General features: G+C 39.1%; 1 protein-coding gene across 1 annotated transcript in view; it reads left to right on the top strand.

Annotated features, from left to right (window-relative positions):
- Positions 1 to 22,083, top strand: part of LOC115007430 (contactin-associated protein-like 4) — a 93,571-nt gene that overhangs the window by 54,763 nt on the left and 16,725 nt on the right. Inside the window, exons 11-17 of the mRNA XM_029430295.1 lie at positions 4,359 to 4,465; positions 8,133 to 8,252; positions 8,409 to 8,609; positions 9,379 to 9,541; positions 11,312 to 11,439; positions 12,040 to 12,210; positions 16,544 to 16,762. Coding sequence (XP_029286155.1) covers positions 4,359 to 4,465; positions 8,133 to 8,252; positions 8,409 to 8,609; positions 9,379 to 9,541; positions 11,312 to 11,439; positions 12,040 to 12,210; positions 16,544 to 16,762 — 1,109 coding nt within the window. The remainder of the gene's footprint in view (positions 1 to 4,358; positions 4,466 to 8,132; positions 8,253 to 8,408; positions 8,610 to 9,378; positions 9,542 to 11,311; positions 11,440 to 12,039; positions 12,211 to 16,543; positions 16,763 to 22,083) is intronic.

Here is a 22,083-nt window from a genome sequence, read left to right as displayed (position 1 = left end):
ACAAATGTAACACAATGAAACCACCAACGCCTTTGAAGCTCTCTGATTAACACTTTTGTATATCATTTGTTTTAATCGGTACAATTTGTGGTTTTACTTAGTATTATGTGCTGGACTATTTCTTGGATCAGGTGAAATGGCTTCCTAGACTCTTGTTCTCACCATGTGGTTGCCAGGTCGGAGTACGCATGAAACAAAATAGTTTATTTTGAACCCTGTTGAATGAGCAGGGAGAAAAGTCTGCCATCTTGGAGAGATGGGTACGACGCAATGAATCATACACATGGGGATAATGGTGCACATTTTTAGAATATTCTCTCCCGATGGCTTTCATAGTGCTCTTGATTGTATGCACTAAAAGTTACTGAAGGAGTTGTGTAAAGAATGAAAAAACAAGACATAACTTGCTTGTCGGATTTTCAGTTTTGGAAAATTACAAAAAATAGTTACACAGCTCCGAAGTCTTACATGGAAAAAGTGTCGAGTGGGTGGTTTCAGACGTTTGAACAAGCGCTTTAATTGAAGCATACTGACACCTTTAGGGCACACTTGCTTTCCAATGCTATGAAGTCTCTCAAGTTACTGCTCCCACCTGCCGACCTCTCTCCTCACTGTGTGTGTGAAGTGAGATAGATGAAGCTGTCAGAAGGCAGTAATTCTGACCTTTTTGCTTCTGTCAGTTTCCTGACAACTTAATAATACACCTTGTCAAAACGCACACACAATGAAGTCTGGGTCACCAAGAGGTCCACTCTTCTTGTTTTGTTTGACTGTCTGTGTATTTGTCTGTCTGTCAGCAGTGACATTATGACATGGCTGTTGTTTACTGTGACCAAAGAGTCACACACACACATCTTACCCTTCATACTCCTGTGTGTGTGTGTGTGTGTGTGTGTGTGTGCGTGCCAGCTTATCCAGCAGGAGCAGACTGAGAGCCTTAAAGTACAAACCTTTCCCCTCTCTCTCTTACGCTGTTCAGCAGACAGCAGTTATTTGAAGTCTTTGTAGGACATCCCAGTCCAGTAATAGTGTGCAGATCGGGGCCTGTGCAGTGTTGATTTAGCCAGGGGCAGTAATAGAAACCGGGGGAGATTGGATGCAAGCCCTGTGATCCAAGCTACATTATAGGACACTGTTACACTGCAGTAGAAAGTTTTAGATAAGCTACAAAGTCTCTTCGCTCAGTTAATCCAGGAGTCCTGTGATCTGAGCTGTGGTGCAGTACACTGTCACATTACATTGCAAATTGTTAGTCAAGCTAGGAGCCCTCCAGAGATTTATAGAGGACAAAGTGTTTGCAAAGCTCAAAACTTTTTAGGCCTGAAAAGAATTATAGTATATTTAGTGATACAAGCTACATTGTAGTTCAACATTTGACCCGGGTTGGTGTTTTAATTTTCCTGTTTGAGGCTGCATGCTCCATACGCTGCCCACAGCAAACTGGATGTTGACACGATGACAAAAAACTCCTCCAACGCTGCAGGAAAGAGTTGCCTACTGCTAACACGGATAGAAAAGTTTAAATTGAGTTTTGTTTACGCAAATGAAAAGTGCACCTATAAATACAATTTCTTCTTCTTATTATTATTCTTATTATTATTTTTCCCAACTGCAACAGAGTGAGTAGAGACATAGTGGAGATTGAAAAATCCAGTAAGATATTTGTCTAACTCCTTTTCTTGTCTGCTTTTACAATTGCAATTTAAAGGGACAGTTTTTCGAAAAGCAAAAATACATACATTTCCTTAGTCAGGCAGGTGTACACTCTCTATGGCCTCTGTAGGAGCAAGTGGTATTACAACAAAGGATGGACCGGGGCAAGTCAGTTAGAATGCTAATTTCAGTAGATATCTCTGCAACACAACACATAGACGTCTTTGATATAACGTCAACACTGTTACCTCTTCACATTCTGTTGTTAAATTCTGGCATGTCCTAAAAACACTTTCCCTATTGCGTTTAGACTTAGCTTTGAAGCAAACCACTAACGATCAACTTGATTGCCATGATTCTAGCCAGCTTCATTTTTTAACTCTGCGGTGTGAAAACCGCTTCTCCTTCAGACGCTCTCTCGCTACAGTCCACTGACCCCATTTTCTCAGGTTCACTGTCCAAATGCAGTCACTGCCTCCATCTCGCTGATGCTCACTTCATCTTTCCTTCCTCCCATCACCCTCAGCCCTCTGTCTCACCTCTTTCTCCCCACCTTATATCACCTTCCATCCTGCTCCATCCTGCCCCATCCATGCTTCATAATTCCTAAATCCTCTAGACGTATCTCCTTTCTGTCATCCTTTCGGATACCTAACTTTGCTCCAGGAAGATTTTCTCTGAGTGTGTTGATGTTCTCCTGTACTTCTATCTCTGTGAGGACCATAGTGAGTTTTAGACGTTGAGACCTTGAGGACGTTTTGGTTAAGTTTCGGGTTAGGATTGGGGATAGGAATGGCATTATAGTGGTAAATGTTTGGCACATTATGCATTATGTCACTAAGGATACACACAAGTGTAGAAGTACGATGATTGATTGATTAATTTCTTTGTTTTTGTATCTTGCACACAAAATGCCCAACCCTTATGGGTTTACAACACAGCAAAAATACAGTTGCAGTGGTCAAACATTTATTTTCATTACACATTATTTTTATTGCGCGGCCTTAAATAAAATATTCTGCCTTCTGTCTCAAGCTGTGTGGATAATATCTGCTACCAAAAAAGGTTTCCTTAACAGAGCACAAATCAAGTTTTTATAGTCATCAAGCCAAAAGAAATCACGATAAATGAAAGTCGGTCCTTCTCTCATGTGGCATTTACCTGCTGATGGTAATGTTCCTGAGCATACAAACGTGTGTGTGATTGTGTGTGGTGACATCACCCTTCTCAAATTGTTTCAATCAGGAGAGACTTATTTCTTGGTGAGAGAAAATGTATTGACAATTGCACAAGATGATGAGAAATGTGAATAATCTTTGACTATTAACTATTAGACCCCAATGTGATATCATATATTTTAAAGGGAGATGAAGCCGTAAATAGAATAGGACAAAATATTAGAAGCAGCTGGAGGAGTGTGGGAGGGAATTGAGAATCATGAAGCATAAAGTTAGTCTTCATGATTGAACTTCATTTTGTGGAGAATGTTGTGGAACTAGTTTTTACACCTAAGAGCCAACAAATGCACAAATCAGTTTCTATACACTGTTGCATGTAAACTTTCTAAATGGCTCCAAGTGTATTTCTTATTTAAAGGTTTAGGATTAGACTGTACCTTCACCATAGTGTTCACTAATATAGAAGGTTACTTAAAATAAAGTTGAACCCAAGCTGTTACGATCTATGGAAATTAGATGGACCAATGCTTTTGTATTACAGTGTTGATGTTATATGGACCAGTATTTCCCACAGGTATACTTTACTGTAGCTGGGTGGAATTGTACATTAATGTGAGATTGTATAAATTGGAAAAACACATTCTCCTTATTTGACTAGCTGCTAATGCAGTGCTCTTGTGTGTTCATTCTGCCTCTGCGACTCGTATACAAATGAGCTTATTAACTGCAATTGATTAAATTGCACTTGGTCCCAGCTAAATATACAATAAATTAAACTGTTTTGCAGCTGACTTCCCAATGTTGTAGTCCCCCAACAGCAAATGTCCTCCCATCACCTCTAATAGCACCACTTCAACCGCAAATACTTTCTCATCCTGTGGGAAGCACCATCTTCATCTTTTAACTGTATACATACAATCAAACAAATAGACTGTTGTACAGGACACAGCGATAAACAATACAGCAGTGCATGACTGGCAAAGTCGATGTTTAAAGAAATATCAAATTGTATTGATTTCACTTTTTGTTTCTGTAAACGGAAACAAGTTTGATCAGAAAACATTTCCTGTGTTTCCTTCAGCAGATGGGAGACAGAGGAAATAAATATAGCTCCATGTTGTGAAAAAAAGGCGTTTATTGTATGGACCTAAAACATGTAAATAAATAATCAAATGACACTTTGTTCTTTGGGAGATGGGTTGGTTGGGAGTTTAAGAATTGCATCTCTGGCTGATGCAATGTTAGTTAACAATGCTAAACAAAGGCATGTTGCACCTGCGCTCCACTTGATATGAAAATAAAGAAGTTTTCGATAAAGAAGATTGAAATTTCATTTTGTTTTAAGATTGTTTTCATTCAGATCCCGCCAACGCACCTGCTCATCAGAACAGGCAGGTGTGCTGAAGGCTTGTTGTTCCTTTTTGCATTAACATCCTTGAGATACTTTTTAGAAAACTTTTTACAGATGCTAAGGTTCTCTCTCCCTCTCTCTATCCATGTCTCTGTCTGTGTATCTCTGTTTCTCAGGTGCTCCCCCAGTCACTGTGAACATGGAGGTAGATGCACTCAGTCATGGAGCACTTTCCACTGCAACTGCTCCAACAGCGGCTACCGAGGAGCCACCTGCCACAGCTGTAAGCAACCAGCAACAGGGCATCTGCAGGTCTTTAAATGCTTAAAGCCTAGAATGTAATGATGAGAATAGAAGTTATTATTGAAATGTGTTATCAAACAGTTGCCTGTTTAGCAGATGGAGAGACTTTAAATTAATGGAAATGTTGATGTATTTCTGGCTATTGAATGTACGTCCTTTATTCACCAACTCCTGAGGAAACCATCTGCCTCTGCCAGCAGTGTGTTGGTGCTGGGCAGGTATTGCACGGTGGCTTCATCAGGGTTTTACTTCCAGATAAGTTGTGTGCAATAAAAACAAAAACAATCTGCTGAAAGATGCTGAAACGATCCGCAGGAACTGCAGTCGGGTGATAATTCTCTATGGGTTCATCACTACGAGCAACACCATTCACAAACACATAGTTATTTTACCCATTTTTAATATAAAAATATTCATTAGCGCAGCTTTCAAAGTAGTTACGAGGCAAGCCAAGCAAAATGAGATGCATTTAAATATAAAGAGCAGCAATGTCTGCAGAAATGAGTGTTTATAGATTTTGTATCTCTAATGAAAAATCGTAATTTATCTGGTGTGACAATTTATTATTATTCATGTACTGAGCTATTGTTTCTTATAATATACAATACAAGAGAACATATTTCTCCCCACCGTCCCCTTCCTCCCTGTTGTCTCTAAGTGCAACATTTGATAGTTGGCTGATTATCAACTGTTGGAGAAACATCTAACACATCGTGAATGAAGCGTTTAATTAATAGAGAATGGGATTAATACAGTATTCCAGACATGTGCTCATTGTTTCTGCTTTAATAACTGTGAGACCCCGTGTCCCCTAACACTTAATTTTCTTTTGTGTTTTTTTTCCTACTCCATTGTTTCAGAACTTTAATTAGCAGTGTTCACTTGGGAATTGACTAAAGAGATTGTTGGTACTTTATTATACTGAGTAAAGTAAATTTCAATTTAATTTTAAAGCCTTTAAAGCGCTTATTTTTGGCTTTCTGACGTGTGTCTGTGTGTGTGTGTGTGTGTGTGTGTGTGTGTGTGTGTGTGTGTGTGTGTGTGTGTTTGAAGTGATAGGCTGCTTTTCACTCAAGTCCCTTGTGACATGATGAGGGAGAGGTTCATGCTGAAATCAAACACCTGTCACTCAAACTGTCTCTTTGTCACAGAAAAAGAAACCCTTCAAAAATTTGAACAAAATAGCTTCCTGCAAAGTCAATCAAATTTAGAATAAAGTGATTTCTGATATTTGAGAGCATAAACATAATATATAAATCATGGAAGCGATCGCTCATGTTTCTCAAACATTATCAGAGGAAAGGTAAAAGTATGTGCCGAAGTTGATCAGTATTGAGATGCGACAGTATTTTATAACTAATGCAGTTTTATAAAATATACAAAACAATGACTGAAGCCATTCTGAATACTTAATGATTTCAGATACTTCAAGTACAAATCAAGTTTAACATGCTTTTAGTACAAAATGAGCTGAAAGAACGTTTACATTACAGTTGCAGCTGAAGAAAGAACAAAGGCATCCTGCTGTAGATGAAAGCCACAATTTTCCCCCATTTCAAATGGCAGTTATCAACCCCAGTGTCAGAGCGTGGTCGTGTGAATTTCTTTCTTCTTTCTACTTGATTATATTTTCCTGAATGACATTAGTGAAGAGTTGAGTAGCCCCTGTAGACGGCAGTAAAATATACTGACACACTCGCCTCCCGACAGTGAACAACTCGACTACAGAAAGTCAAAGAAGACTATTTTCTACAAATCTAATAGTGAACAATGTTTTGCTAAATGTTTTTAATTCTGGGGAAAAAAACCCTGGGTTTCCTTCTTGAAAGTTTTAAAGAGCTTATTCTATTTAGAACTAGAACTAGATTGAAAGACTTCTTGTTGGGCTCAAAACAAGTCGCACAATAATTTAACTTCCTCCCCGGTGTTATCATAAAAATCGATAGAAATGGAAAAGAAAGAAAGGTAGAGAGAACCAAAAAAAAGGGAATGAGGACTGGAAGAAGTCACAAAGAGAGAAAGATAAAGAAAGGGTGAGGATAGGGGCAGGAGGGAGAAGAGCTTGTGAGCGCAGGAGAGAAGACAGACTGTTCTTTCCACATAAATGGATTTGAACTTAGAAACTGCCTACAGTATTTTAGGTGAGTCAAATTAGAAATGAAAGAGATTCTGGCTTTGATTACACCGCCAAGCATTGATTGAATCTTTCTACGCTTCGGTGGTGTGATCAGGGCCACCTCAGGTCCCCCCCGCACACAAACACGCACACGCACACGCACACGCACACGCACACACTCACTGCTCACCTCATTGTTTGATCGCTATAATCGGGTCAAAACCTTTCTCAAGCCCTTTTGGGAAAAGTCTGACTGACATGGGGGAAAAAAAAACACATGGGGAAACTTCTTCCACTGTTCATAAATTAACGTGTGTGTGTGACAGTTGGCAGATTTATTGTTACATAACTGTTTATGATTGGTTGATGTCGTTTTTACCATGTTAACCTTGTTGGCCTTCACTGCTCTTTTTTTATTTATACTACTGCATTAATGCACTAGAGGGGTTCCCTAAAAGGCATTCACAAAATATTCAAATGCAGTTTTGATACAGAACAAGCGGCTATCATATGGGTTGGGTCTGGTTATGATTTCAACATCTCTGGTTCAGACTGTGATAATCAATTTCAGTATGTATTAAAAACTAGTTGTGATTCTTTGCATACTACTTAAAGGGAAACTTTGAGGATTTTCAGGCGGCTTTGTATTGTTGCAATGCGGGTGGTAAGTGCGAACGAACAATGTTTGGTTTCTCTAACACCTTCAAAATTGTTCTCAATTGGCAAAGTTTTGCCTTTGAGTAAAAAAAGAAACAAATGTCAAATAAAGCAAAATCATGTTTATTTGTGGCAGATCGGGTGAAAAGACAATTACAATAAATGACATGGTATTTTATTGTTTTGGGTGATCTTGTAAAATGTGGATATTCTCTCTCTTGTGATGCACAAGTTGAATGTTTACTGAGTGTATATTTGCTTTACTACTTGAGTTTGTTCATCCCATAATGATTCCCGCAATATTCAAATGGTATTGGATGGATTAGATGGTCTTCTATTGAAGTAATTTAGCCATATCTTTGACACATATGAAGCATAGTGTTTGTTCAGGCCGAGCACGGAGGTCTCACACGTTCCTTGTTGGCTGTCAGCTGTCGCAATATCATTGGTTTATTGATAACTAGCAAAATTCAATCACATTCTTGCAAGTAATTAACTCTCAGATTTCAGTATCACTGCTCACTCTCTGATGCCCAAACTGACTGTTGTTGCAACTCCTTCCACCACCCAAACTTCTCCATATGTCATAGAAGCTCTGTTATTATTATCTTCCGAAGTAGTTCTCCAAACAGACTCCTCCTCAGATTCTTTGAAAAGAAGAGTATTTTCCCGAAAATCTATCTGTAATAATTACCAATAAATTGTCAATTTCTTTGTCATAAGTGTCTCTGACTGAAGTGGAGCCAGCAATGTGAACTGATAATAGTCCTGAGTTTTGCTTTTAGGAATTGATTGGGGCAATATTTCATCATAAATGAGATTATAAGAAGATGTTATTATTGGTGATATCCTTTTATTGCATTTTCTTTCACAGCGAGATATGAGCAGTCATGTGAGGCGTACAAACACAAAGGCAACACATCAGGACACTATCACATAGACGTGGATGGCAGTGGACCAATCAAGCCCCAGTTCATCTACTGTAACATGACAGGTAACACACAAACACACACATACAGTATATCGCACAATTCGATTCACTAAATCTGTTCAAGTTGGAGCCTTTAAATCATGAAAGTGTAAATGTATTTTGTATTTATGAATGTCTCGCTTTCTGTAAGTGTCTTTGCTCTTTTTGTTTCTTCGCCAGAGGACATTGCTTGGATGGTGATCCAGCACAATAACACAGAGCTGACCATAGTGCATTCGTCCCCTGAGATAAACCAACATTTAGCCCACTTTGACTACGCTTCTGAGACGGAGCAGTTAGCAGCTATCATCAGCCAATCGGAGCACTGTGAGCAGCAACTGTCCTACGACTGCAGGAAGTCCCGCCTCCTCAACACACCAGGTAAGACTCACTGATGTCTTCTGTTGTATTTACGCTAATGAGATGGGATGTTTTGGAGGACAGTGAGAAATGTGAGTGTTATTGTTACTGTGTGTGTTGTTTTGTTGTGTTGTGTGTGTGTGTGTTTTAAGATGGAAGAGGATGGTGTGGTGTTAAAAGTTGAACGGCACCAGGCACACAGTTCTTTATAAAGCAAGCTTTTCTGTCTCTGAGGTATCTATATCGGGAACAAGAGAGGGGTGGTGTGAATTGCTTATGTAATTAGTTTAGAAACTAATTAAAATACCAATACAGTTTAAAATGTGCATTTTCTCCTCCTCACTCCACTGAAGCAGCTAAACGTTTATCTGCATCACGACTGGATTTTAACCTGTGAACCACCGCTGTGTACACTACAAAGCATCAGAATATATGTAAGGCAGAGGTGTAGCTGCCGATTTCTGTCCAAGTTTAGCGGAGAAAATGGCAGAGATGGACGGTAAAGCTTGGTCAGCCTAGCTGTAAGAGTTGAATAAAGAGCATGGTCAGAAGGGTGTTAGTTTGTGTTGAAACCCTGAAGAGGTACATATGTATTATATATGCAAGTGCTGACTAAAACAGCATTTGTTGTGATGAAAACGTAGATGAGTGACAATTCTGTTAGAAAAATGTTCCCTTCTATTTTCAGCTACTGCTATTGTCTTACCTCTTTGTTGATTCATGTGAAATTTATATTTGTTTTGCAGTATAACTGTTCCCTAAATCAAAGAGTTTGTGTGTTGTGTTGCAGAGGGTGCTCCGTTCAGCTGGTGGGTTGGAGGTCCGGGTCCAGGGCAGGTCCAGACGTACTGGGGCGGGGCTCTGCCGGGCAGCCGGCAGTGTGCCTGTGGCCTGCAGGACAACTGTCTGGATTCAAATCACTACTGCAACTGTGATGCTGACTACGACCAATGGTACTGCACTTCATTATGTTACTGTGTCCTTCAGTTACAAGCCATGAAATAAAAACTATAGAAAAAAACGAAAGGACCTTATTAACGAATCCGGTAAAAAAAAATTCAATCGCTGTCTTTTTCAAAATGAAGTGGTCTTCAGAATCTGACCCTTTTATTCTCAATATTAAGTATGCAATAATGCATGATGCAATGTCATGACATACTGTAAAATAAAGGTTAAGATGGAGGCAAAGAACACCATAGCAAGAAACAATGTGAGGTCCACTGAGTGCTTTGCTTTATCTATACTGGGACACCAGGGAGTGCAGTACTACAAAGGAAAATAATGGAGGCTGTGTTGTCAGTTTAGCGTAGGTTTAGTTTAGTTTAGTTTAGTTTCACCAACTGGTAATGTAGACGGCACATTGAGTCTACAGCCATACTAGTGGCTAGTATGGCTGTAGACTCAGCCTTGTTTAATTTCTAATATAATTGGTGAAACTGTATATGTCCCACAGTAAATTATTAAAATGTCATTATAACTCAACTTTAATGTCCATAAAAGCAATGATGCCAGCTTTGAAAATAAAAGTTTTAATGGACGAATGTAAATCATTGTAGACATCTATTGCTTCTGATTCAGTGAAATCTGTCGTCCTCCTCTAATTAAGTCATTAATACAATTTAGGGTTTAGCATCACATCCTGCCAGACTGGACAGAAAAGAGGCATGACACATCCTGGATGAATCCCAACATATTTAAGCATCCCTCTCAATGTTTTATCCAATCCTGTATTTAAATCCTTTTACCCATGCTGTAAGCAATTCCCTATTTAGGTCACCTTCCACAATCCTGTAACCAATTTTGCAGTTAGACCCATTTTCCCATATTGTAACCAATCCAACTCTCTGCATAGCCGAAGGGTCTTTCTTTCCATTATCTCGCTTCCTAAATCTGCAACTCCTACTTTCTTCTTATAGACTTTCTTCTGCCATCGATATCTCATCACATTCACCGGCACTGTGCGTGCACACAGTCCTAGATTTAGTTTTGAGAAGATTTCACAGCAACACACCTGACTGCTGGAATTTAAAACTGGAGCAGAGCTGTGTGAACGGTGGTGGTGAATGTGCAGATGAATCACTCGGCCTGCGTTCGTTCGGAAAACAGTTTCACAAAATGTCGGTTGAGATATAAAGCGTCGGCTGAAATGTTTGTCGTCATTTGAGCATCTACCTGTAAACCTCGGAACAAATAAAGACAATAGATAGATCAAGTGTTGTAGTGTGTCCCACTTTTTCTAACTCTTCTCCAGTTCAGGTGGGCACAAGTGTTACACTGCTTCTGTATGCATGATTATTCAGCTTTCTAATGTTGATAACTTCCTCTGTGCTGTCATTCTGTCATTTCTTAATCAACCTCCTTCTTCTTCTTCTGTTGCTTTTCTCTTCCTACACCTTCTTCTTCTCCTCTTTCTTTTTCTTGTCCCTTTTTTCATTCCAAATTCCTCTTTTTTCCTCTCCTTATTCTACATCTTCCTTTTATCTTATTGTGTTTCTATCTACCTCTCCTCCACCTTCACTTGTTCTCATCCTTCTCCCCTTCCTTTTTCCCTTGTTTTCCCCCATCTTCTCCTCCTCGTTCTTCCCCCTCCACATGTTATTCCTTCCTATTGTCCTACTCCCTCTTCTACTTCCTCTCCTTTTTTTCTTCCTCCTTCTTCTTCGTCCTCTCGTTCGTCTCTTGTCCTCCACCTCCTTGTCTTGGTTTTCCTCCTTTTCCTACAGGGCTAATGACTCGGGTCCGCTCACCCACAAGGAGAACCTCCCAGTCTGGTCTCTGGTGCTGGGTGACGTCCAGCGGCCGGGGTCAGAGGCTGCCTACAGGGTGGGACCCCTCCGTTGTCATGGAGACAGTAAGTCCCTTTCAGTTGCTGGTTATTATTTCACACGATGTTGACACTTTGTTTTTTTGTTTTAAATGACACATATTGAGAGTGTGTTGATGATATTTCAGATTATTCAATGAATTGTTTTTGTTCAACTATGCAGTGAACTGAAATTAAGGAATCCCTCTATCCTAACTTCACGCTGCCATTTCATTGCTTGATGGAAAAATAGGCTGTAGCCAATTACACGAGCTAATTAGCAGACCAGCAGCTAAAATATGATCCCTTTATGCTCTTTAATAACTACTAATGAAAAGCTATTTAATAAAGTCATCTAAGTGATGCATTTGATCTTGTTTTAATTGCTTCTAATTTCAGCCTTCAGTTTAACGAGTAAATAGATGATAAATAAATGCCATGCGATATAAATCACCATAATGAGAACGTGTAGCTGGAGTTATGCAGCTTTGTTCTCGGCTAATTAGAGGAACAGTTGGTGCATTTGTTTGCCACACGATTTTCATTAAACAGCCATCATGATGAGATTTCTAATGTAAAGCTTTGTCACAGCGTAATACATCCAAAAAAATTATTATGAAGTGTTTAAGCACTTTGTTTGTCTTTCAGAAAACTTCTGGAACGCTGCGTTTTTCGACAAGGAGACATCTTACCTTCATTTTCCCACCTTCCATGGAGAGCTGAATGCAGACATCTCCTTCATGTTTAAAACTATGTCCTCCTCTGGGGTTTTCCTGGAGAATCTGGGCATTAAGGACTTCATCCGGATCGAACTTAGCTGTAAGTGAGAACTAAACAATGCTTATTGTTATTTAACTTAGAGTATGATCCAAAAGGGCTGTTTTCTCATTTATTTTCTTAAAGTTGAAACTTTCTCAGTGCTCACCTTAAAACTGAGTTTAAGACATGTACATAATCAGCGGGACTTTCTGACGTCTCATTCATGGTTCAATATCCAGCTTACAGAAGTGTGACATGGAAACTTGAAGCCGCCAGGGTACAGTAACTGAAAATGGACGTTCAGTGAAGCAGGAGACAACGTGTGTCCAGAGGTTAAACTTTTAAAATAGAAAACATTTGACACTCTTTATCGTATCCTTTATCCGTCTCTTGCTTTTTCTCTATCTCACTCACTCACTCACAGGACAAATGGTATCCCTCCTCCTTGGGGAAACCCCACCAGTTCCAGAGAAGCGAGTCTCTTATCTCGCTGCAGCAATATTACTGCTATTATTATAACAGCTGGAGTCGAGATGACTGCTGTTAACATGACTGGAGCTGGGCCAGAGAGCAGCCTCTAAATTAAGTTATGCCTCTGGGTTTTTCTATCAAATGGTTCCACAATCCCACGGCGGTACAGCTTTCCCTCCACTGTCAGCCTCCTCCAGGAGGGATGATGATGTTGCTATCACCACTCTGCTAACTTCACCCCTAAATGTAAAGTGTAGGCATGCTGGCAGTGTAATGATGGATGAACGGACTCCATGTGGCCTTCAGCTCACCTCTCTTTATTATAGGTTAAGTTTTTTAACCTAATAGAGCTGTAAAGATTAATGGTGACAGCATGCTAACCTACATTAGGTTTGGAGTTTCAGTCCCACTGGGATGGCACACTTGCAACACATATATCTTAACGAGAAAGGCATTACATTGGATTTGTGTCCAACAGCTGACAAACGGTCTCATGTCTTTCAAACTGCTTGCTACAAAGCATAGTTACATCACACAGAAAGACAAAATGTATTAACAAAGTCAGTGTTGGAAAGTAACTAAGTACATTTACTCAAGTACTGTACTTAAGTACAATGTTGAGGTACTTGTACTAAAGTATATTATACTTGAGTATTTCCATTTTACACTACTTGCTACTTCTACTCCTCTACAGTTCAGAGGAAAATATTGTAATCGTTTGATAACTTTTGTGATTTAAATTAATAATGCAAAATACAAATCAACAAATAAATTAGGATTTGTTATTATAGGATAATATAAGAAGTCTTCACAATTCACAAGTCATTAATTGTACACACTATTGTATCAATAACTATAATACAATAACATGTAAAATATCTGAATACTTCTTCCACCCCTGAACAAAGTGGAAAACAGTCAAGTTTATTATTACTGCAGGTTTACTTAAGTAAAGGTACGATTACAGGTAAGAGTCTACAGCTCAGGCTCTCCTGAGGGTGTACTTGGGCACATCAGTGCTATTATACAATGAAAATGCCAACATGCTGATGTTAAGCAGGGATGATGTTTATCATGTTCACCATCAGTTTAGCGTGACAGCATGCTATGATTTTCTAATTAGTACAAAACCCAAATTATTGCTAAGGATGATGAGAATGACAAACGTTTTTGAGGATTTTTTTTTTAAGGGCCAAAGATATCGAAATACAAATCCATCCAATAACAAAAAAATTTCCTCAAGGAAAAGTCACCAAAGTCATTTCGATTCAACATTTCATGGCAATCTGCACCAAATTTGTTGCGGTCTTTCCAATCTCAAGACCCATCGTTTATCGGCCTGACCACGATTTAGCCTCTCGGGGTAAAGGCCAATATTTTTCGGGTTCCTGTTTAGCCAGCGGATATCCCGGACAAGACTTTATTCATATGCAGATATCTAGATTAAGATAATTTAGTCTGGAACAAAGTGGTAGACCAACAAACTGAAAGTAGAAACATTAGTCATCCAGTAAATGCTTTGAATTTGACATGTAATAGATCCAGCGATGATATTAAGCATATTATAGCTGGACTACACATTGCTTATTATTCACAGTGAGCCTACAAAATGAGCACTGGATGTACAAAAATCATATCATTAGATTTTGAATGATTGAAGATGTGAAGTGCAGAGCAACTGAAGTAAGAGTTGCTTGTGTGCAGACAGTGCAGAGCTGGACTGAAGAAGGTAATAGCTTCTGATACGGTTGATGCCACACAGCTCTATGATCTCTGACTGATGCTGAGATTTCAGCAGTGCTGGCACACACACACACACACACACACACACACACACACACACACACACACACACACACACTTACACAAAGACACTAACGCATGCGAGTCTCTAGCTGCAGCATATTTTTTCCTGCCTTCGGCTGATGTCTGAATGATCTCAGATTTGTGTCCAGCTGTCTGCCCATCCTGCCAGCAGAAGGACAGTGGGATGAATTCACTTCCCACTTCTGATGATGGAGGAACACCACTGACTAGTGGGTTGATTGAAAGTTGGCACAGTGTGGAGCCAAACTGGGGAAACTACTTTTCCAATTAACAATGTGACAGAAAAAGACCACAGTTTTTTTATCTAAATCCTGTTAAATTTTTACAACAACTAAAACGTAGTTTCCTTAAAAGAAAAGTTTCAAGGAAATCTTAAAGCTCATGTTAAGTTTTGCAAACAAGGCAATTTAAAGTGATTTACAAAAACATTAAAAGCATGAGGACAGTCATTAAATACCCAAGAGATTGGAAATAAAAACAAGCTAAAGTAGAATAAGACTGGCATAAAACACAAGAATAAAAGTTACAGTGCAGTGAATAGTTATATGATTCAATAGAAGGCAGCAGCAAACAGAACAGCTGAAGACTGTTTTATTTGCCTTTTTTAAAACTCACTAAACTAAAAGAAGTGAGAGATGCAGCAGACCTGCAGTTTTCTGGGAGTTTGTTCCAGAGACATGGAGCATGAAAACTGAATGCTGCTTCTCCAGGTTTAGTTTAGACTCTGGGGACAGAAAGCAGACCCATCCCTGACGACCTGAGAGTTCTGGATTCTTCTTAAAATAGCAGAAGATCAGAAATGTAATTTTGCCCTAAAACTTTATAAACAACAGAAGTATTTTGAGGTCCATTATTTGAGAGACAGGAAGCCAGTGTAAAGACCTCAAAACTGAAGTGATGTGATCCACTCTCTTGGTGTTAGTCATTGTTACAGTAATCGTGTCTACGGAGAATAAATGCATGGACAAGTTTTTCCAAATGCTGCTGAGACATAAATCCTAATCCTTGTTATATTCTTAAAGTGATACTAGGCTGACTTTGCAATTGTCTTAATGTGACTGTTGAAATTTAGCTCTGAGTTTATGACGACCCCTAGATTTCTGGTCTTGTCTATCTAACTATCTCAGTTTTATCTTTGTTTAATTGAAGAATATTCAGACGCATCCAATCATTGATTTGTTCAATGGACTTACTCACACTCACTTACAGGGCTTGCATTGGACCATAGTCCCCCGGTGAAATGGTTATGTAAATGAATTTGTCGTATGCATAGTTATGGTAACTTATTTAGTTGTTTTCCATAATCTGCACCAGTGGAAGCATGTAGATGTTAAAAGGAAGAGGCCCCAGAATGGAGCTTTGAGGAACTCCACATGTCAGATTTGTCTGCTCAGATGTGTAATTACCTATAGAAATAAAGTAGTTCGTGTCCTTTAAGTAGGATTCAAAGCAGTGTAGTACTGTGCCAGAGAATATCCCTGAGATAAGAGACATGTTTATGATTTATCAAAGATCTGAGGCCATGTAATTTAATGCATTTTTGAAAAACATGTTGGTAGACTATCAAGGCAGCAGGAGGAGGATTTCAGATGTTATATAATGTCCTCTTGGTTACTATAGTCCATCGGATAGAAATTGTGTCATGGTATTTGAAAGAATATTGTTTTAAACAAAGAAATAATGTCACACTTTTCCTACTCCACTCGCATAGTAAACTGTCGAGGAATAATTGACAGGTCAGTTTTCTGCCGTGGACTGTTACAACTTTAAGAGTGTGAACATCATTACACACAGTGCCATGATGGATTGTATGAAGTGTATTTCTCTACGTGCAAAGACAGAGCTGTGACGTCTCTGGAAGCGACATAAGGGATTTGCAATGTGTCACTCTTCAGAGGACACAATTATCTCGTGTCGGGGAAGGTTTGTTAATCAGCCCGTTAGAATTCGTCGGGTACAAGTCAAACACACTCTGCTGGTGTGACAGTCACCCAGGCATCCAAATGCTTCTTACATAGTCTGTGTGTACAACCATCTCACTCTTTTACGTGCTTTCTCACTCTGATCGAACTGGTCCATTACCTTCCTCCTCCAGCTGCCTCAGAGGTCGTCTTCTCCTTCGACGTGGGAAACGGGCCGCTGGAGGTGCGAGTGGAGACGAGCGCGCCGCTGAACGACAATCGGTGGCACAGCGTGCGAGCAGAGCGAAATGTGAAGGAAGCATTACTACGTGTTGATGAGTTCCCTGCCGCCACCAAGGAGGCTCCTGCTGACGGACACATTAATCTGCAGCTCAACAGCCAGTTATTCGTAGGTGAGAGGCAGGAATATGAATTTGTGTATGTGCTTCCAAATGCCATCAGAATGTTAGACGTATGAAGAAAACATACAAAGTCAGAGAATGTAAACTTAGTAATGTTAGGAATTGTTTTGTTTTTTTTAGGTGAAAATGAGTCGGGGTTAGTTTAAAGTCATAGTAAGGATTAGGAATGCGGTGGAGAGTTGTTTATGGTGTTAGAACATTGACCTCATTAGCAACTGAGTGCTGGTGATGATTCATGTCGCTTCTAATCTTTTCTTGTCTCAGACTTTGACTCTGTCAACACATGCGTATTGCATTTGCATTTTATGAGTAGAAGGAATTAGGAGATTAGTCTTTTTGTCTAAACAACTCATCCTGGAGTAGGCAGCTATTCAGATAAATTAAACCTCTGTGGACTTTATTTTACAAAGTAAATTCTGCAATTTCTGCTCACTTTGCTATTTGGTTCATATTAGACTGCATTATGAGATAAAAGTGTGTATCTGCACCACAGAAGTCCCACATGGACGGCTGTTGGAGTTCATGAAACCAAGCAGCTGTTTGGGTTTAATAACTGTAAAAAAAATTCATCCTCTGAGTCCTTTATAATACAACTGGCCTGTGATGCTTAGAGAGAGTAGTGTTAACAAATGCAGATGATATTAAGGAAAAAACGTTGGTGACGCTGGAAAAGGATATGCTTAGTACGTGCTTTTTCAACAATGAACAATAATTACCTTTGATGAATAAGCGTAGCCTGTAAAGCTGCACCTGCATGGAGCCAAACTGGTCTGCTGATTGGAAAAATTGCACAAAAACCATTGCATTGAAGCATGGAAAACTATACATGGAAAGTTATTGTCCTTTTCCATGCAATGTAAAATCGTTCAGACGATGCTAAGCTCTCACTTTGGCAAGCAGCTAAAGAATGTGCAAGCATTTTACCTGATAACACATTTACTTTGGCTCCTCTGAATACTTTTTTGACTTCTCTAATCTGTTTGTGATACTCAACCCCAACCAAGTCCAGTTCTCCTACTGAAGATATAATTATAAATAAAAAGATGTCACAAATTTGAAGTTACTTTTTTTTTTTAAGGCCGTCATTTCCTAAAACAGTTGTAGTTTTTAGCAAACAAACAGGAGGACATAGTGCTTTTGTTGGGGACTATTTTCACTCGCGGTCACATTTGTTCTAGTGAGCATTTCTGACAGCAGAACAGCGTATGTGGGATTAAAAAAAAAAAAAAACTACAGTGGTCGTGTCCATTATAGTGAAGGAAATGTCACCCAGTGCCACAGTGTTGCTAACTGATGTGTTTTTGGACAACAATTGATCGCTTTGACACAAAAGAAAAAGCCATATCAGGCTTTGCCTAGACAGGCGATGGTTGTTAGGACCGATTCATTGTTAATTTTGCTTTTTTCATTGGATTTGTTGACGATAAGAAAATCATTAAATGTCACTAAACATGAACATTGTGAACTTAAACTCTGCTAACATGTAGCCAGAAAGCCACGTAAACCATACATTAAAAATGATTCTTTGATACTAGAAGGATATATTGTCTACAATCCCACTTCTCTCTCTTCCTCTTAACTTCATCAGTTTAAGCTCTCTTATCTTTACTTACTCGCTGTGTTAAGATAATAATCCATGAGTGGTTCTCCTGTTATGGGCAGCACTTGTCCTGGTTGGTGTTTACAGAGGTATTCATATGTTTGAATGGACATTTGATGGGGTTATGAAATAAACTGCTGTGGAATTGCTGTTTGTGTTTGACAAATACTTGATTTTCAGCAAAGCAATATGCATTTGGGTGTCTGTACTCTCTTGTTTTGAAAAGGATGGGCCATGTGCTCCAGAAAGTGTTATTGTTAATCCATAATGTGAGCAGCCTCCCTGTTTATGAAATCACAATTCACAACACTGTAAAGACATCTATATTGCTGTGTCCCATTTGTCATTTATAAAATTGCCTTGTATAACTTGATCAGATGGGGTATTCTGTAGTTAAAATGAATAAGCTGTAATATTGCCCTGGGGGAATTTATATGACACTAAGTTATTCTGGTTCAACTTCATTTATTGCCAAAGGAAGGAATACATTTTGTGTACACACACTGTAACACACTTTGAGATGTGGTTAAAATAATAAGTTATTGTGTTGACATAGTATTTGTGTTTGCTGATTTGAAAATATGTGTTTATGTCCTCCTGTCATATGAGAAAACATATGGATGGATACAATATGGAGGGATGGAACTAACACATTACATCTACTCTCGTTATTGTAACAAATATATTTTAAACTTTTGAAATGTATAGTTAAGACCAAAACTAAGGTCGAGTTCGAAGAGGGGCGTGGTCTGGCTAAGGGGTTTACGTCCCTGGCCCGTCACAAATCTTTGCAGTTGTGTAGTTGAGATCAAAATGAAAGTGAACTTCGAAGATGGGTGTGGTCTGAGCAAGGGCGCCGGATAAATGGGGGGAAGGAAGTGAGAAAGAGGTCCTTATTGGTATCGGCCGATATTTGCATGCAAATAAGATGATATTCACAATGGCAGTGACCCATGTATCTGTTGTGTTGCATCGAATGGCGGCTAAATGTTGTGTTGGTTATTTGCGGTCAATCTTGGACCAGAGTAACCAGCTTCTGATTTGGGAGAAGAAGCCACAAAAAATGTACTACAATACGATAAAATTAAGGATTTTTCGGCATAGGTAAAGAGGGTTGCATCTACCTCAGTTCATCACTGGTTTTATGTTCCATCTGGAAAGTGACCAAAAACAAACACAGCCCCAAAGTTGCACTCGTGCATGCTAGGTCTGGCTAAAATGGGTTAAATAAAAATATAATTAAAGTTTGCTGTACATGTGTTTCAGTCTTAGTAATGAAAATGTTCCTTACTGAGCCGACGACAATGCTTAATTAAATGTCCTACTCTGTGTGCTCTCTTAATGGGCTGTCTGTTTTATAACTGTTGCTACAGAAGGAGATTTAGCAGTATGTAAAACTACTCTGACTGAACATTTGAAGCTTTCCAGACTCGAACTGCATGAGTAATACCCTGCCAATTCCATTCTACAAGAACAATAACAACTGTCATGCGCGGATATAAAATAAGACGTCGCCAGCTTTAAACTCCGGGAGAAATGTAATTTTGCCAAGTCTAAACTGTGAACAATGTGCATTTGCTATATTACAAAATGAATTGTCAGGTGAAAGGAGGAAGAGTTACTTCTTGTTTTGTAGAAAGCATGAATGTCAGACACCAGATGGCTCATCAGCTACGCAGTTAGCCAATCTACAGCCAGCACCGTGATACAGGCAGTGTCAGTGTCTCAGTGCCCTGCAGAGCAGACGTGGCCTTGTTGTGCTGAAGTGGCAACATGTGCCTGTCAATCATAATTCACTGCAGAGAAAATTAAAAAATGATAGATTTACAATCACACAGAGACAGAAGAAACAGTGTGACCAGAAGGTGCGTTTCCACCCACCTCTTTTGAAATTGAATCATTTTCAATTTGTGCCTTAAAGTGAGTGGAAACTTTGAAAATTAGAAAGATATTGCAAAAAACGTTTTGACGCTTGTGCAATGGAAACAGATTTAGTGAATAAATTATGATGTACATGAAGCAAAATGACTTCAACATCAACTGAAGTAAAATAGCAGCAGATTAAAACACTCATCGCTCCGAACAAATCTGATTTAACCTTCCTCACAAATGTCATATTTCTATTTTCTCTTTTTACTTTTATTATCACTGGGCGTTTTATTGGCCAGTTTGTGAGAAACTAACCTATATTTTTTACCCCTAGTGCGCTTTATTTAAATGAATTGGCCCCTTTTCTGCAATCAGTGTAAACCCATCAATGAGATCAGTTCAATAGGCCTGAAACACAGTGTGTAATATAACCAAATCACGCTTATAGCTAGGCTCAAACTTTTTCTTTCCTTTTCAAATGATTATTAAGTCAGCCTTGTGATACGAGTCTCAAAATCTTACATCTGTTCATATAAGTGAATACTTTTTAAAGTGAATGTATAGATATAGCCACCTAATCCAGCCACTACTTTAAGTCTCAGAAACATAACGTGTTAGCCATGGCCTAACTCAGGGGTGGGGAACATTTTTCTTATCGATGGCCATTTTATTTTTTACAACATCCTTCGAGGGCCATATTAATTATTGAACTCATAACCTCTGCAACAATGTTTTTAAGACGCAACCCAGCCATTTCTTTTATGCTGTGCAAAAAAGCAACTTTTTTATCCATGTATCTTTCTGTTTTATCAGAAATCAGAAATCCTTTATTAGTCCCACAACGGGGAAATGTATCTCGTCACAGCAAAAGAACATGAAGTAAAAAGGCAGTACACAATAATTAAATAGAATAAAAAACAATATAAGGACCAAGTGGTTGATAGAAAATAAAGTGAGTATTGCACATGGCAGTGATAATTGCACAGCAGTGGTGGAATAGTCTGTTCTTGGTGTGGTGGTCTACCTCTCTATCTTTCCATGTTTGTATGTGATGCTCTGCAGAGAGCTGCTTGTTGGTTATTATTATTATTAGTATTATTATTCAAGGGGGGGTGCATGGCGGAAATTTATTTTTAGTTCACCCCTCTCCTTTCCTCAACTTTGTCTCTGACTGTAGGTGTGTGTCGCCGCCCTTCGTGAAGTACAGCGGAGGAGTGGATGTGAATGCGCAAAGCAAAAAAAATTGTAATAAATAAATAAAAACTTTATTTTTATTGCTTTATCTATAATTTCGCGACCCCCCCCCCTGCAGTACCTCCACAAACCCCCTGGGGGTCGCAGACACTCTGTTGAAGACCTGTTGTCTAGATTATTATTTATTTATTTTTGTGGATTTCCTTGCGTGTGTTTATGAATTACCTCGAGGGCCGAATCAAATGGTCTTGCGGGCCCTATACGGCCCGGAGGCCGGAGGTTCCCCACCCCTGGCCTAAACAAAGAAATATGATTGTTCAGTGTACTTACAGTTGTGTTTTCGTGAAGTAATCTCATGATGACACCCTTCACATGAGTGAATAAGCATGTTTTCAATGTAATGTAGACGCATCGTGTCAGGAAACAGGAATGGGGGGAAACTAACAAGGAACTGCAGGAAGGTCTAGGTCCGTAGGGGAAATTCTAGGTGGCTGTATCTGTAACAGTATCTAAAGGACTTGAAGATATTTTTGTGTGTTAATGTAACCGTACATTTGCGTTAGTTTGATTATAAGAGGCACATGCAATTATTCTCTTGTAAATATGAGGATTGGGCAGGTTTTAAACTCTGATTGGGCTGCTTGTTGTC

Source organism: Cottoperca gobio, chromosome 4 (assembly GCF_900634415.1).
Source record: "Cottoperca gobio chromosome 4, fCotGob3.1, whole genome shotgun sequence".
Classification (NCBI taxonomy): domain Eukaryota; kingdom Metazoa; phylum Chordata; class Actinopteri; order Perciformes; family Bovichtidae; genus Cottoperca; species Cottoperca gobio.
This window is presented reverse-complemented; position numbering and strand designations above follow the sequence as displayed.